The 16,261-nt window shown below is 36.9% G+C and overlaps 5 protein-coding genes across 5 annotated transcripts; 3 read left to right on the top strand and 2 right to left on the bottom strand.

Moving 5' to 3' along the window:
• Positions 1-2,829: 2,829 nt before the first annotated feature.
• Positions 2,830-3,789, bottom strand: LOC131265404 (uncharacterized). Its single transcript, XM_058267663.1, has 2 exons — positions 3,154-3,789; positions 2,830-3,049 (listed from the first exon to the last, which is right to left on the bottom strand). Exons 1-2 carry the CDS (start codon positions 3,632-3,634, stop codon positions 2,907-2,909), a joined length of 624 nt encoding a protein of 207 aa, XP_058123646.1. The 5' UTR covers positions 3,635-3,789; the 3' UTR covers positions 2,830-2,906.
• A 3,393-nt stretch (positions 3,790-7,182) lies between these two features.
• Positions 7,183-9,731, top strand: LOC131262986 (TBC1 domain family member 15). The gene is made up of 3 exons (XM_058265100.1): positions 7,183-7,360; positions 7,442-8,377; positions 8,449-9,731. The coding sequence occupies exons 1-3, from the start codon at positions 7,337-7,339 to the stop codon at positions 9,469-9,471; spliced, it is 1,983 nt and encodes a 660-aa protein (XP_058121083.1). The 5' UTR covers positions 7,183-7,336; the 3' UTR covers positions 9,472-9,731.
• On the bottom strand, positions 9,701-11,091 carry LOC131262987 (KRR1 small subunit processome component homolog). The gene has a single exon (XM_058265101.1). It carries the CDS (start codon positions 10,807-10,809, stop codon positions 9,754-9,756), a length of 1,056 nt encoding a protein of 351 aa, XP_058121084.1. The 5' UTR covers positions 10,810-11,091; the 3' UTR covers positions 9,701-9,753.
• Positions 11,092-11,410: 319 nt separating this feature from the next.
• Positions 11,411-12,058, top strand: LOC131267067 (NEDD8). The gene is made up of 3 exons (XM_058269823.1): positions 11,411-11,508; positions 11,635-11,765; positions 11,829-12,058. Exons 1-3 carry the CDS (start codon positions 11,491-11,493, stop codon positions 11,914-11,916), a joined length of 237 nt encoding a protein of 78 aa, XP_058125806.1. The 5' UTR covers positions 11,411-11,490; the 3' UTR covers positions 11,917-12,058.
• Positions 12,059-12,254: 196 nt separating this feature from the next.
• Positions 12,255-15,270, top strand: LOC131267066 (transport and Golgi organization protein 6). Its single transcript, XM_058269822.1, has 3 exons — positions 12,255-12,480; positions 12,540-14,869; positions 14,942-15,270. The coding sequence occupies exons 1-3, from the start codon at positions 12,423-12,425 to the stop codon at positions 15,194-15,196; spliced, it is 2,643 nt and encodes an 880-aa protein (XP_058125805.1). The 5' UTR covers positions 12,255-12,422; the 3' UTR covers positions 15,197-15,270.
• Positions 15,271-16,261: the final 991 nt, after the last annotated feature.

Here is a 16,261-nt window from a genome sequence, read left to right as displayed (position 1 = left end):
TTTTCTGCATCATCTTTATTTTTAAATATGTCGATGAATTAAATGTTTGCCGGTTGGCTTGCACAACCTGACAAAAAATAACATAGTTTCATCATAAGGCAAACTTTAAACATAAAAAAGCATCGACGATTTGGGAACAAAAAATATATATTCATAATACACAACATTTTGCTACAATCTTCCTTTAGGAATTAGGGAAAGCCAATTTAGCAAAATATTTTAGATAATTGCATAGAAATGATGGAATACTGTCATGCTGATTAATAGTATGGGAGATAGAAGTTTAGTGTTGTCGGTGAAAAAACAGCTTGAGAAAGCGGCAAAGCGTCATGATCGGACCTAGATTTTGAAATGAAGGAGAAGAATAGCGCTATGCGACACGCTTAGGAAGAAAATATAGCATACAATTGAGGAATGTCCATAGTGTTGGTGTTGGTAGAAGAAGCATATCCCGAACTCGTTTTAGCTTGCGATCGAAACAACATCTTGAAATGTTGGTTCGATTTCACGATGCGATGCTGCGTTACGATCATTCCTTAGTCAAATTGTATTTGACTTTTGTATGAAACTTCGAAGCAGCATAAACAAGCACGGCCCTACAAAGAAGGGCGTACCCTTCTTTTACGGGTTTATTTTTATAAGAATGTCAAAAATTCATATTTCTCTGTTTTTTTACGTTCTCAGTTTTTTCTTAAAACTTATTTCTTTCATCAAAAGCTCATTACCAACACTTAGGAAATAAAACAATCCTCCAAAATCAGGCTTTGTTTCAGAACTTCAGTTTCGAAAGATACGGTATTTCTTGGATGCACTTCATTATACACTTATGATAAGTGTGTTTAATAACGAAAGAAAGAAAGAAAAAACGTATGTTATGTACCATCAAAACATAATGCTAAGTTGATACATGGTGCTTGGCTTCCCAGTGTACGTTAGGGTTGCCTCATCCTTAGGATATCGTGCACTCTGTTTAACAATCGGTACTGTGATGAGCCGTCAAACCACAGGACGGACAGCTGGTATTTTTATAAATTTTATACATTTTGTATTTTATTTTTTTTTTGGGGTCCGCGACAGCCGAGCGGTACCGCCGGTTAGAAAATCGACCCATGAGCGACGGGGCTCACCACCTCGACGGCGTGGGTTCGAATCCCAACCGAGACCGGACCCGTACCCGAATCCCAACCGAGACCCCCCTCTGTACGAGAGGGCTGACTTTCCACGTACAACAGGGAAACAAGTCTCGTAAGCCCTTAACGGGCAGGCATGACCAACAAGGTCGTTACGCCAAGAAGAAGAAGAAGACATTTTGTATTTTAAAGTATGTAGTTTATTCTCTGTGCTCCATTTTATTTTTATTTTTTTCATATGGACTACTTTCTTGTCGTTTACAAATACGTTGCAAAAGGATGCACAGAGAATAGTGAAAAATGTGAAAAAATACCGCAAAAGGACATGTTATCAGCTTATAAACATAAGCTTTCTAATACACAAATATATCTAGTAAAAATCACATGAATTTAAATTAAATATCAATGAAAAAAGGAATGTGACAGAAATTTGAGAAAGATAAAATGAGAATTTTATAGAAATAAGTAAGATAACAATCATTAGATTTTATTCAGAAAGTTACAGCTAGTACACCAAATTTACATGACGAATAGCTAAAACGTAGCCAACCGTTACACGGTTAACTTCTAAAGAAAGCCATCATGAGTTGCAATTTTGTATATCAATATGGAGAATATGATAATCTTCCGATTTCGGTTGGGGATTCGAACCCACACCGTCGAGGTGGTGTAGCCCCGGCGCTCATGGGACGATTTTCTCCTCATACCGTTTCTGAATAATATCCTAATCATCTTCAAATATACATTAGTTGATATAGGAACTGTTTTCTAACGGTTGTTTTAGCTTGAGTTGTAAAAGAAGTTGGTTCCTACAGGAACCATGTATTATTTCAAAACGTATTATTAAATACCCCGTTGATGTTGAAAGATTGGAGACGAATTCTACAGAATATTTGTTTATTTTCGTAAATTAAAAGATTTACATAAACACAGCATAACATTATGATAGTGGGATTACTTGTAAATTCGACTCATGTCAGAGAAGGCGCCCAGGACAATGTTCGCGCAACAGCAGGAATATTGCGACTGCGTCATGATTTGCAAATTATGTTATGTTGATTTTTTTATTAACAATGAAGTTGATATTTTTATTTGTTTTAAATAATATTATACCATTCAGGTATACTATAACAGCTCATGAGCTTTGCAGGACATTCTCAGTGCATTGATTCGTAGCCGAGACTAAGCCCTGGTGTGTTCAAGAGGTCTATGTAAAACATGGAAAATCTCTAGTAGGCCCATTATGACAAAGCATGACCATAGCCTAACACATTATAACATTTTAGATTTGAAAAATCTGGAACTTTCAAAGATTCGTTTCAAAATTCTACGATCTGTTGTTAATAGAACTGAATTTTCTAATTTTTTAATTAAAAAATCTAGCTTTTTTCATATACCCGGGAATGTTTCAAAGTTCCAAGGATTTGTCTTCCATTAACAAATGGCATTTTAATTGATACAATATTACATTCATGTATTTAGCAGTATACTTCTTCTTCTTCTATGCCTGCGCGTAAGGGGCTTACGAGACTTGTTTTTCTGTTGTACGTGGATAGTCAGTCCTCTCGTACAGGGGGAGGGTCCGGTATCGGTTGGGATTCGAACCTACGCCGTAATTTTCTACCGCTCGGCTGTCGCGGACCCGCTATAGCAGTATACGTTTATACATTTTATAATTTTATTGTATTATAGTGTAACGCTTGGATGTTCAATTTAATATTAACTTCATTGATTTCTTAGAAATTTAAACTTTATGTCAATTTATTTCAAATAATGTTAATTAATGCATTGATTTTTCAATTTCCTATATTCGAATCTATGCCGTGCGGATACTTCCATGAAGGCCAGGAAGTCTTCATCAAATTCTGTGTTTGTATTTCCCGTTGACGCTGTTTTACCAATGCAGCTTCTTCTGACCTCTGTTGAACGCAAGAAAAAACAATTTTTGAAAACGGTGTGATTAAACTTCATTGTTGGTTTATTGGTTTTTCTTTAGATAATTTAGGAAAATAAAACATCTTACCAACGGAATCGTCTGAATCTTCGTTCTCAGTATCTCCATACGGATCGTTATGATTATTTAAGTGAAATCTGGTGCTTCTAACTGTGTGTTTTTCATATTCGGGTGTTACCTTTTTGCATAAGAGTTGCTGCTGTAACCTGTTGTTTTCTGCCTTTAACCGTTGAGCGGTTAATTTCCAATAGTTTATCTGATGGATGTTTTGCCATCTAACAATCCTCTCATATGTTTTTATCCACACATTTTGTGCATATTTATGGCCAAAATCAGCAACATTTTGAAGCTTGAAACGAGACTGTCTGTCTTGTGATGATTGTTTTGATGTGGTTGCAAAATCCTTGTGTGCATTCAAACTGCAAAAACGCTTATGGGCACGCGTAATTTTTCTTCTTTTGCATTTACGTTTATTCCGAGGACGTATTAGTTTCTCTCGTCCTCTCATAATGGGTACTGAACTATATTCAGGAACGGGTTCTTGTTTCATTGTGCTATACTTTGCGCTGTACGATTGAAAACACAAACCATCACCAAATTATTCGTGGGGATTAAATCTTTATTGTCTTTATTGCCGATTACATCAAGACGTAGTTTTCCGGATCTAATGTTATTTCCTGTTTATTTGTTCTGCTTGTCACAACACAAGGCACTATCGGAAATGCCGAACAGGTATTTAGAAATTCAAGTTTCAGGTTCAAGTTTCAGAATGGCTGTTGACAATCAGGTCTGACAGCAAGGAATTGCCAAGCTGAATATAACATATCAAATGTGTTCGTCCTGAATAAATCGGTTTGATTTCAATAGTATAAAGGATTTGTACGGAAAGGGTACTGGGATCGAAGCGTAATCGTAATGTGTAATCTTATCAAAACATAAACAAACGAACCATTTATACGATTCGCTGGTTATTTAGCGTAGTTTTTGTATTTTCAACAATAATTAACAAAATAACAGTCGTAGCTTCGAATTACCACAAATTACGGCTCGAATATTGACGATACACGAGAGACAAGACTAATTTCCGATTACACTAGCGATTACACTTCGTTTACCATGCCCTTTATAACCAGTCTAACGTTTGTGTTTTATGTCTAATTCGGTTTTTGCTCCTTTTGTTTTATTGAACTTGTAATAACCAAACCAAACATCCATAACCAACGAATGAATTCAATTCTATAATAAAAAAAATAGTTGAACCGGGGTTTAAAACACATTTATATTGATCAACTGCTACAAATCAGTAAATCTATTTGATTACTATTTTAAGGAATACTCCTGTCGGTGTATGTACATCAACAGTGGTTCCAACCTCAAAATTGGTTCGTTTTTGGACTCAGTACCTACAAGGCACTATGGAGCAAAAAGAGCAAATTGCCGGGATAAAATTCGGAATCAAATGTTTTGCAATTTTTTCATTGTAATATCGTGTAATACTATTATATTACATGCAATTATGATGTTTCAGGACATTCCCGCCAGGTGGCGCTACAAAATCCACAAATTTTAGGAATTTTCTATGGGTGCATTATTTTTTCAATTTTCTTTTTTATATTAACTTAAAGATTTTTTTAAGTTTGATACAAAACAAACTAAATTTACTACAAACTTTCATTCAAAATATTGTCATCTGGAATATAATTGATATTCAAAGCATCTAACGCGGACATAACGTCTCCTAACGAAGAGCTACTATCTGAATATTCTGAACTTGTACCATTATCTTCTTGGTTTTGAATTGGCAAGGGACTATTACTATTTGAGGAGCTGTAATCTATCTATATTTTTAAACAATTTAGCCAGAGATATTGTTGAAATGTATGGATCGGATGATTTTAATGCTCTCATAAAAATGTCTTTAATATTGAATTCTCGTTACATTTGACGGACGTGTTCTCTTCTATCCCTTCTTTATATTTTATTTCTACCTTCTGCTGCTTCCTCTCCTAAGGATCCCAATGGTGCTGGGACAATTACATGCGCAAGAACTTTGTGGACAGTAGAAGGCATTTTGTACCAATTGTAATGATGGATGTAAAACATGTATGTGTCTTTGCAACATATACTAATTGTTTTTGGATTTAAAGGCTGTGAACAGTTAATGGCTATTAAAATATTTCTAAACCTTTCTATAAGTTCTGTTTCTATTTGCAAAATATCGCTCAATTTTTCTATGTTTGAAAAAGCCCGACGACAAACATTTCCCGTCGTACTATTTCCACCCATTTGCCTTGGTTCATCTACTTTAAATTTTTTTCTCCAATACATTTTTTTTCGATCATTATACTTGCTTTTATATTTTTTAGTAACCTTCCATTTTTTAAATCCAATTCTGTACGAAATGTGGAGCAAGCATTCGAAAAATCCATCTAACAGTGCAGTGGAGATATTCCATAATATAAATTCTCAGGATTCTATTCTAAGTGCTCTACACTGTTCATTTCTATTGGTTTTGCACCACATATACAACATGTTTGCATAGACAGAGTGTCGGTTAAATATGCCAATATTTTTCCATCAATTAAACTCATGTAATATGAATAGTTTACTGCCACATAACTTGTTTCATTTAGCTTAATTGTATAAGGAACTAACCTGGCTATTTGGCTTTTGATTTCGTCTACTGTTTGTATAACTTTATCTTTTGACTCTTTCGCAATCTCGATAACAATTGGCCTGCAAAACCTTACACTTTGTGGCATCAAGTTAATCCAGATGATACCTGAATCGTCACTAATGAACGAAAGACGGATAGGCGTTAACGCCGATACTAGTAAATCACTGTCTGATGCAGTATTTTCTCCGGAACCATGAACCGGTTGATTGTATATGCTGTGTCTACTAGATCCGTCAATGCCCCACGAGCGCAATAATACGACGCTTAGTGAATCACACAAAGAAGATGAAAGGTGCCGCAAGATTTCTGCTTTTTGCATTTCAATTATTCTACATGCAGTGTGATTCACCAACTCTTGAAGATTAACTTCAACTTTTACAGGTAAGGGTACAAACAGAACAAAATGTTAGTGTAGGGTACATTATTCCGAGGAATTCTGGGTATAAACAGATGAGTTTGTGAGCTGAAGAACAAGAAAAAGCGACCTAATACATTCAAAGCAAGCCAAACCAAATTTCATTCTTTGCCATTGACTTGGCTTGTCTTTTCCCTTTCACGTGATGTTCAACCACTACCCTGCTTCACATTTTAACGATACGATCATCTACCTATATTTGATTGAATGACAATTTCATATATTTCTTACCACACATGATGCTGCATATGGCATGATGGAGACGCCTAGTAGGTGATAAACTATAAGCTTCACATATAAAGTACAGAATGACGTACAGATGCGCGCGTATGCGCAAAAAAACCTATCATTTATTGTTACAAAACATTCTAGACTATAAGTGGGTATGCATCATATTACAATCTTTCACAATCCTTAGCGATGGCGTAAGGTTAAAGACAGAAAATTGAAAAAAATTCATAGAGTTATGCGAAACAATGCTTAATATTTTGTGACTTTCAATTTCAATTTACTTAAACTGTCAACAATTTTAAAGCATGATAATATAGCTTTCCAAAACTCTACTTGAAATTCGATTCCGACCATTACTATAGGAGTTACAGACCTTCAAAGTTGATGGATTTTTTTCAATTTTTCACGCAATATTTTCACAAATCTTGACTTTGACGGGCTGTTTCTCAGAACCTGGAAGAACGGGGGCTCTAGTTTTTGGGTCATTTCTTAGTTTCATCTTGTAGTTTAAGAAAACATATGTCATTTTTCTGAAATCCAAAAATGAATTTTTGATTTTTATCCCGGCTTCGCTCCATCGTGCAAGGTAGAGAAAGAAACGTGTAACTGCATCGTGCAAGTATTGCTTCGTTCCAGTAACTTTAGACATATCCTCAATTTTTAAAACTTCAACTCGGTTTCGCTTACAGAACCCGATCTGTTGGACGGACCTTGGCCATGATAAAAATATTTTTTTTATTAGTTAACGTCAAATAAAACAAAGACACGGAATTGGTTAGATCTAGGAATTTTTATTTGACGCGCAGATCAGCCAGGTGTTTATCGTCATTATATTTCTGTAAATGTTTGGTTGGCGTAACTTGTGTTTAGTTGTTAAATACGTACCTCTTCACCTTTTTTAAACTACAGGCCAACCATAAGGAGACATAATGGACTGTGAAATTGAAATAGAGGTAAGATGCTTGGCACTGAAAGAGAATATTGTTTCGTTTTGCTTACGCAGTTTTTATTTCCTCTCGTTTCAACGTATTAAGGAAAAGTTTATTCAGAACGGTGTCTTGCTGAAAAAAGGAAATGCAGCTTACATTTCGCTGCTCAATACGGAAGGTATATTAGTCTTTGGAAAATGCACCAAGACAAATCTTCATATTTTTGAGTGGAAACCTGAAACATGCGAAATCACCGATTCGGAGAGTTTAGAAAGTGGATGGTCGTTGGTTGACCCTATATCAAAACAGCCTTCGTCCCCACCACAGGGAGTCCATCCTTTTGCTGCATCGAAATCAGCAGCATCACATTCAGCCGATTCTACCATTATGGGAGGTGGCAATGATCGTGTCTCGTGCAATGAACCCGCGTACGGATCCATAAAATTGAAACTTACTCTCCGTGTGTATTTGCGTGATCTAAGAGGAATAGAAACACACAAAGAAGAGTTCAGGTTGTATAACAGTGACCATACAGTGCACAGTGTTTATCTCTTCCGACAATCATCTACTAGTGTTCTGATTCAGTTGTTGGAAAGATTTCGCTGTATACGGAGAAGTACGCATCGGAAAAATTTTTATAGATGTATCGACGATCCTGATCAAGACAAATTGCAGAAATCATTTTCTGAGCTCAACATAGCTGATATCCGTGCTCGTCCTCGACCCCGTCCGTACATGGATATGTTATCAAAGCTTGCAAACGTCCAACAAATACTCCCCTTAACCAGACCAGCGCAGAGTAATGTTCACAGGGAACTTAGGTTCAGTACATTAACTCCAACTGAAACAGCTGATTCAAATCAGGTTTCTATAGCGACGAATGATACAGAAGAGTCAATTAACGATGAGAAATGGAAACTCATTGCAAGACCGCAAGTGACTCGAGGGCTCCCTTTAGACGCCGGATCATGGGAAGATGTCAAGTGTCCCAACGGATCTATTTCTGATCCAGAACGAGTGAAAGAAATTATCTTTCATGGGGTAGGACAACATTTCTATCTGTTATCAGTAAATTTAAGAAAATGTATCCATCCAATGTTTTTGTTTTGCAGGGAATAAAGCAGGATATTCGAGCGGAAGTATGGAAGTATTTGCTGGAGTTTGACATCTGGGAGCACAGTTTGCAGCAAAGAGACGAGCGGCGCGCACAAAAAACGCAAGAGTATTTTCAAATGAAGTTCCAATGGCTAACGATAACACCAATTCAAGAGCACAACTTTACCGGCTACCGTGAACGTAAATGTCAGATTGAGAAGGACGTTAAACGCACGGATCGTACGTACGCATTCTTCGCCGGTGATAATAACCCCAACTTGGCGAAACTGCAGGATATTCTGATGACTTACGTAATGTACAATTTTGATTTAGGGTATGTGCAAGGTATGAGCGATCTACTAGCACCTATTCTCAGTCTTGTACAAAACGAAGCGGAGAGTTTTTGGTGTTTTGTTGGATTTATGCAGAAGGTGTTTGCCAATTTCGATATCGATCAAAAAGGAATGAAACAACAACTGGAAAATTTGCGGGTGCTGCTTTCCTTCGTCAATGAACGTCTATTCAATTATATGCGTGAGAACCAGTCGGAAAATATGTATTTCTGTTTCCGATGGTTACTGGTATGGTTTAAGCGTGAATTTTCTAACTCAGATATAATGCAATTGTGGGAAGTTCTGTGGACAGGGTTACCCTGCCGGAACTTTCATCTGTTTGTGTGTGTCGCTATATTGGATCAGGAGATGGATGTGTTTATCGATGGAAAATTCAGTTTTACTGAAATCCTGAAGCATGTTAACGAGCTGTCAGGCAATTTACATCTAACAACTGTACTCGAGCGGGCAGAAGGTGTTTACCTGCAAGTGAAACATGCTCTCGAAAACATGAAAAATCCACCTGAGGAGCTTAGCAAAATAATTGGTGAACACGTATCCTTAGTTTGTAATGAAAGTACCAGCAGCACAGATGACGAAGATAGCTGTTTATCGATTCTAACCGAGCGTACAGCAGAAGAAAAAGAGATACTGCAAAGAAAGCTGGACGAAGCTTGCGATCTTTCACTGAGTTACATGTTTTTTTAAAATAATGTTAGGTAAAGGTATCGAAAACAAAAATTTCAGTGAAAAGAAACAGTTGTACGCTCTTTGCCAACAACTTAAATATGATAAAAAAACTTCTTGCCGTAACGGCCGTGTTTGTTATGCCTGCCCTTTAAGGGCTTACTAGACTCTTTCCCTTTGTGTACGAGGATAGCCAGTCTTATCCTACAAGGGATGGGTTGAGATACAAAGCTCGAACATGAGAAATAAATAAATGATGAATATGTTGTTACTTTTCTAAATCTCTCATAATGTATTTCTTGATTATTTATTGTTGACTGCTCTTTTGCTGGCTTTCGCAATTTTTCCTTTCAGTAATTTCACATCAATTTTGTTGGGAAAGGAGCTAGCAACTGAGAAGTCTGCACGACCACTAGATTCTTTTGGCGCCACGAAGGCCTGCTCGCGACGCTTCTTTTGAACATTGGCATCACGTTTTTCTTTAGCTATCTGCTCTTCCTGTTTTTTAGCTTGCTTCTGTTCATCGGTCAGGAAGTATTCGCCGGATGCCAACTGTTTGTCGATTTTACTCTCCAGAAGTGGCGGAGGAAATGGCGTATAGTCCTTCTTCTTTTTAATCATTTTCGGTTTCGCGCGTTTTGATGTATTCTTTGACTGGAACCGAGGTAAAAATCGCTCCCAGTTTTCCTCTCTCAAATTGTCATCCTTCATTAGCTCTTTTTTTATCATCAGTGCTTTAATGTTGTATATTGGGTGAATATTCTTCATCGTTTCTTCGACAACTTTCCGTACACATTGTAGACCTTTATATGGCCCTATAGCTGACACAGTTGCTCCTTGCACCAGTACGTAGCAATTCGTTAACAACTCCAACGACTTCAGAGTACAACCATTAGGGCCTATTAGTCGGCTACGTCGTTTCACAAACTTGTCCTTATTGCGAACGAGATTTTTTATTTTAATGATGTCGCAGCTAATTTCGTCATCCAACACCTTAACAGCCTGCTCGTACGGGACAGACCGAGACAATAATTTGATGAGATCGCGTGCTTTCAGAATAATGAAGGGGTCCCAAGTTTTTCTCGTTGTCCGAACCGTCATGTTTCCGACTATGAGGTCAAGTTCCGGTTTTATATGATGTGCACTGAGACTTTTTTCAACCAGCGGCCAACATTCTTTAATGTATTTTTCACGATATTTTGGAAAAAGACATGAGAATGAACTTTCTTCCACCATCCCGTTCGGGTTGTCTTCTGGTTTGAATTCCGGTATTTTTAACAACCAAGCATTCTCCACTGGTCCATTGAAATGTTCAATGTTTCCAGCTTGGTCTCCGTTATCAGATTCCGAGTCACTCATTATTAAAGTTTTTGATGTCACTTGATTACAAATAAATGTACCGCACTGCGTTCTGAGCACGTGTATTTACTTCTATATGCTTCAACCAAGGATCATGAGCCTTTACGAAAGGAAATGGGATGAGTTGTATACTTCATAAACATGCACAAAGGATTTTATTGGTTATTCACCATTTAATTGAAATTTGCAAAATAGCACACTAATTTTGTCTTTTGTTTGTCTTTTGCAATAGCACAATAACAAAAAACCTATAAAAAGCACAATAGCGATGAAAACTTAATGTGTCACAGTCACATACTGCAAGTCATCCACTTTTATGACAGCTATCATCTGTCAGTGGAATGATCGACGTTTAGTCCGATTCTAGAAGGTTATTCATTTATGACAGGTACCTGTCGATTGCAAAAAAAAATTGTATTATCTAAGAAAACTACATGTATATAACACACATTCTATATTTATTCAATCCCTGTCGGATATCATATCAGTTTTGAAGATGATAAATACAAACCATATACTATTCAGTATTTAATCATCTTGGTTTTGACAGACAATTGACGTTTAGTCCGATTCTAAAGGGTGATCCTTTTTATGACAGCTATCTGTCAGTTGGATGATCTCGCGTCTGAAGTATTGCAGCATTTTGCAGTGGTTTACAAATTCCTAATAATAAGCTCAATCATGTTGATTAAAGTTAAGGTTTGTAACGATAAGTAAAGTTGGTGGAGACTTGGTTGGTGCTAGTGTTCCATTTCTTGTTTTATCTCTATCCAACATTCACGTTGGGGACAACATTGCGGATTCCGGATCTTGGGTGATGCGAAGACTCTGACCGGCAAGGAAATAGAAATAGACATCGAGCCTACGGATAAAGTGGATCGAATTAAGGAGCGTGTAGAGGAAAAAGAAGGCATTCCTCCGCAGCAGCAGCGATTGATATTTTCTGGCAAACAAATGTATGTATAGCAACATTGAGCAAGCGCATCATTGTGCGGAAATAACTTTGTCTTGTTTTTCAGGAACGATGATAAAACTGCTCAAGACTATAAAGTACAAGGCGGATCTGTCTTGCATTTGGTTTTGGCGTTGCGAGGCGGATATTCTTAAACGTTGATGACTAGAACAACATTTCTGATCATAGCGATGCAGAATAAGTTAGATCCTGTGTCCATTATCGACGTTTGCTCTTAATTATTGCTTTATTTTGTATCGAAGGAATGAAATGATATAAAACAATTATAGGGTAGAAAAATTGTTTTCCTCTGCGTGGGCTTGTGTCGGATTTATTGATAGTATCGAAAATGGTTCCCTCTTCGGGAAGAAGGGTTACGATCTTGAAAAAGATTTGTACATCATATGTATGAGATGCGATTAGGAATGTTATTCAAACATTACTAAGTCCGTAAGAGCGTTCGTATGAAAAAAAATGGTGAGCCATGTTCTCTTTTTGTCCATTTTACAGAAAACAGGAGCAATGGAATATTTCACTACTTGGCTGTCAAAATAAATGAAAGATATTCGACAGCGTCACGAACGAAGTTGTTTACAATTTTATTCACGTCAAAGTCTCCAGGTGCCAGGTGTGGGACACGCGATTTGTTATTGAACAAAAAATGGATAGTAAAGTGCTGCAAGAAGTAATAAATTGTATTGCCAGTTTGAAAGCGACAGGTTAGTTGATCACTATCAAATATGTGTGTATAGCATACTGACTTCTGTATAATTTTTAGACATATCCTTGGCGAAGCTTTCAGATTGCTTGAAGTCTGTGCCTGAGCATACGGCTCTTGTTGATGTATCTAAATCGGACACTTTGTGGCAAATAACTTGCAATTACTATTTGGTATTGACCAAATTCGCCGAGAAAAATGTCGAGGAACAGAGTGACATTTCTTCAAGCCAGGATACAGTCGATTTCCACGGAGCTATCGATCTCGTTCGTCAGTTCACATTGCATCTATATCTTCCGCAAGAACTAAGACGATTGACTAAAAGTGAAACGCAGTTGCACGTGATAGTGGAAGAACAGGAACGTATTCGAAGGCTATCTTACTGTGTTGCTCAATTTAGAAGCCTATTTAAGAACAATCGTTTAGCCTTGCATTCCAGAATGATCGATTGTGTCATCGATTTCATGGCAGGAACATATAGTTTATTCGGAGCATGTGCATTTTCGGAGATGGAAGGAATTGCATTTCCTAAAGAAATGATGTTTAAATGTCTGCTTAGGATAAAAGGGTGTAAAGAATTGCCATTGGAAATTTCCAAAGCAATACACGGGAATTTATTGGAACTTACTGGAGAGCCAGGCGGATTTACCGCACTCTGTCGTACTTTGTTGACAATAAGTGGAAGTGAAGCAAATGTTCCCGTATGGCATAAAAGCCAAGTGATTGCGAAAATTGTCGCTAGCAAAGGACACACCAAAAGATTTTACAACCAAGTGTTGACCGATTGTTTTGCCATGTATCAAGGGGCAATTTACGCAAAAAATGAAAACGCCCTTACGTACACAAATACGTGCGTTGAGTGTCTAAAACAGTTTTACCAGTTGCCTATCGCGTATAGTGAACTACATAACAAAATAGAAACGTATTTTATGCGACGTTTTCAAAAACTCTCTTCGCCTGAAGAATTTATTACGGGTTACGTCGTGGTAGATCAATCCAAACTGCTTGCCGAACTGTACGAATGTCGCATGGCGTTCACTGGAATTTCAATCAATTCCTTACCATCATCGATCTTAACTCCTTATTTACCACTTTTTTTGAAACTTCACTCTATACTGCCTTTGGGATGCAAAGAAAGAAGCTATCTTGAGGAAATGATCATCTTTTGTCTATCCAATCGAACAAAAAATGAATTGGAACAAGTTGTGCTATCCATGGCGTTGGAACTTTCAACCTTTGAAACTCAAAACGGATGTTTTTTCCTTCATCCTAGGATAATCATTAAACAAACGCCAGTTAACGGCTATTACACTATTCAGGTAGGACCTCAAGGAAATAAAAACAGCTTAGAAGGTGGACATCTACTGCCACCGCTCGTGACTATCCTTAAATCAACGGATCGCAATTTACTTGTTCACGATGTTTTCATAATTCTTTTGAAACAACTTATGTTATCTACAAGACTAGAAATTTCTTCAGAGCCTATTATTATCATGGATGCGGCGGAACAAGAAGACGTATTATGCAGACGAATGTATGAAAAGTGTGTTTTAATTCAGTCACTGGAAGATTTAATTAATGTAAAAAGGTTCCAAAATCAGATATACGAAAACCCTGATGATATTTTGAAGATCTTTGAAGCTTCACTTGCCTCCCACATAAGCGATGAGTGTATTGATATACAAAATGAGTCTAATGTTACAAGAAGTAGCAAAAGGACAGATGTTTTAGATATTGTCTTGTCTATTTTAGGAGATTTTTTGAGACGAGTACGAAGTTCTGATAAAATTAATAAAATTGTAAGGCTTCTGGAACAATATAAAAGTTTACCGGGATGTACCGATCAAATGAAGATAAAGATAGATTATATTTGCAACACATCAATGGTAGACAACGATACGATATCCGATTCCACCTGTCACAATGCGCTGTCCTTGTGTGCTGATTCAGAACCGTATAGCAAAGTGTACGGTACAACACTTCTCATAAAATTGATTAAAGAACGTGATGTCGAAACGGTGGCACGACGTCATACTATCCTCATATTGGCGTTAGAAAACTTGATGAGCGAAGAAAGTTATGCATTTTTGAACTCCGTTCGATTGCTTGTTAGTCTGTGCGAAGTCTTCGAAACAGAAACAGTTGAAGTACTTATAAAGGAATATCATAGCGTGGATAAAAACATTGACTACCGTCTAAAGATCGGCGAAGCAATTATAAAGATAGTTGAAGTTCTTGGCCCAACTGCAATTCGCTACAGAGATGAACTATTAAACTGTTTTCTTTTTGGGATGAAAAATTCCGTTGATGAATTTCGCACATCGAGCCTTGCGAACATTGGAAACATATGTCGCATCCTTTCTTATCAAGTACATCATTTTTTCTACGAGGTATGTATAAAGAATGACAAAAAAAAATTAAACATCTCATCGCAATCAATCCGTTTTTCTTCATATTTTCAGGTATTTGCCTGTATAAGCTGTATAATGGAAACAGATACGTTTTTACCAACTCGGAGAGCCGCTATTCTTGTACTGTCACAATTAATCGAAGGAATGGAAGGTTTAATGGATTTGCAAGAATATTTGATTTCCGTTTATCGTTTTCTGAAACATGTTATTGTTACTGACACGGACGATGTGACCAAATTACAAGCGGCGGTAGCACTCGATCATTTGAAATCAAAAACTAAACAATTCTTTACCGTGTACAATTAAATGTAAATTATTGAAGTATTAAAAATTAAGATATAATGAATATTACTTTTGAATAAAAACATGAAGAACCTTATATCATAATCACATTCTAATGTAAACGTTTGTAATTTCATAGCGTTTAGTTCGATCGGGCAGGAACTTTGTTCAGTTTAAGGTGATTTGATATTTATTTATTATTTGACCCGCATTTATTACTGATTTCAAACGTTTTCAAATTTGTGTCATGTGGCACGGAAGACTTCCAGCGGTTCCTTAATTTCGAAGAGTTACGACATTGATCTGGACTAGAGTGGAAATCGGCCCATGAGTACGACAGGACTGACTATCCACGTACAATACTATAGCTAACTTATTGCTCCACATCTGTTATTTTATTTAGAATGCTCTTCTAGTTCATCACTTTTTTTCTATGAACACTATATACTCACTTGTCGCCAAAAATATGTGTACAACCTTTGCTCTTGTCAACTGCTATATATCGGCGTGATGTGGATCAATGTTGTATATCACTTTCTTATAGAAATTGTTTAAATTGATTTCGTTCAGTTCTCTTGCTATTCACCATTCAGAAAAAATATTTTGCTACTCAAACGAAAGTCAATACTCAAGGATCCAAACTTTCGATGTATTGTTTCAAAGAAGTGGCGGGCCGCATCCAATGTTCTTGGGGGCCGCATGTTTGACATCCCTGGCGTAGACGAAGCTACCAGTAATGCCGCGATACGGAAATGGATCAGCGTGGCGGGCGAAAGTGAACAGTTTCTGATGGAGCTTCGTCAGGCCAAGACCGCTCAGCGGTTGTAGCGCCATATAAGTAAATAGTAAAACTACACATTAAATTCACCAAACATTTTTTTTATTGTAGTATTTTTAAAATGTCAATCAATATTAAACCAATAATAGTATTGATGTTTAAATTTAACTATATGAGGTGTATCAATGTTATTTCATTCAAATGTTTTGTATTTGGTTTATTTCATGGGATGTAATCAATAACTATAGTAACTAAGCCTGGTATTTTGCCAGGCTTGACTATACCCCTCTCAACCAGGGGTGGGCAAAGTC

This window comes from Anopheles coustani, chromosome 2 (genome assembly GCF_943734705.1).
Source record: "Anopheles coustani chromosome 2, idAnoCousDA_361_x.2, whole genome shotgun sequence".
Lineage (NCBI taxonomy): Eukaryota > Metazoa > Arthropoda > Insecta > Diptera > Culicidae > Anopheles > Anopheles coustani.
Note: the sequence above shows the minus strand (reverse complement) of the source record. Positions and strands in the feature narration are given on the sequence as shown.

Excerpts from the sequence above, each read along its gene's own strand:
- LOC131262987 (XM_058265101.1), bottom strand. The coding sequence starts at position 10,809 with ATGAGTGACTCGGAATCTGATAACGGAGACCAAGCTGGAAACATTGAA.
- LOC131262986 (XM_058265100.1), top strand. The coding sequence starts at position 7,337 with ATGGACTGTGAAATTGAAATAGAG. Across the intron at positions 7,361-7,441 it reads ACTGTGAAATTGAAATAGAG|GAAAAGTTTATTCAGAACGG; the intron begins GTAAGATGCTTG and ends CAACGTATTAAG. Across the intron at positions 8,378-8,448 it reads AAGAAATTATCTTTCATGGG|GGAATAAAGCAGGATATTCG; the intron begins GTAGGACAACAT and ends TTTGTTTTGCAG.
- LOC131265404 (XM_058267663.1), bottom strand. The coding sequence starts at position 3,634 with ATGAAACAAGAACCCGTTCCTGAATATAGTTCAGTACCCATTATGAGA. Across the intron at positions 3,050-3,153 it reads AGATTCAGACGATTCCGTTG|AGGTCAGAAGAAGCTGCATT; the intron begins GTAAGATGTTTT and ends TGCGTTCAACAG.
- LOC131267066 (XM_058269822.1), top strand. The coding sequence starts at position 12,423 with ATGGATAGTAAAGTGCTGCAAGAAGTAATAAATTGTATTGCCAGTTTG. Across the intron at positions 12,481-12,539 it reads TGCCAGTTTGAAAGCGACAG|ACATATCCTTGGCGAAGCTT; the intron begins GTTAGTTGATCA and ends TATAATTTTTAG. Across the intron at positions 14,870-14,941 it reads TACATCATTTTTTCTACGAG|GTATTTGCCTGTATAAGCTG; the intron begins GTATGTATAAAG and ends TCATATTTTCAG.
- LOC131267067 (XM_058269823.1), top strand. Across the intron at positions 11,766-11,828 it reads ATATTTTCTGGCAAACAAAT|GAACGATGATAAAACTGCTC; the intron begins GTATGTATAGCA and ends CTTGTTTTTCAG.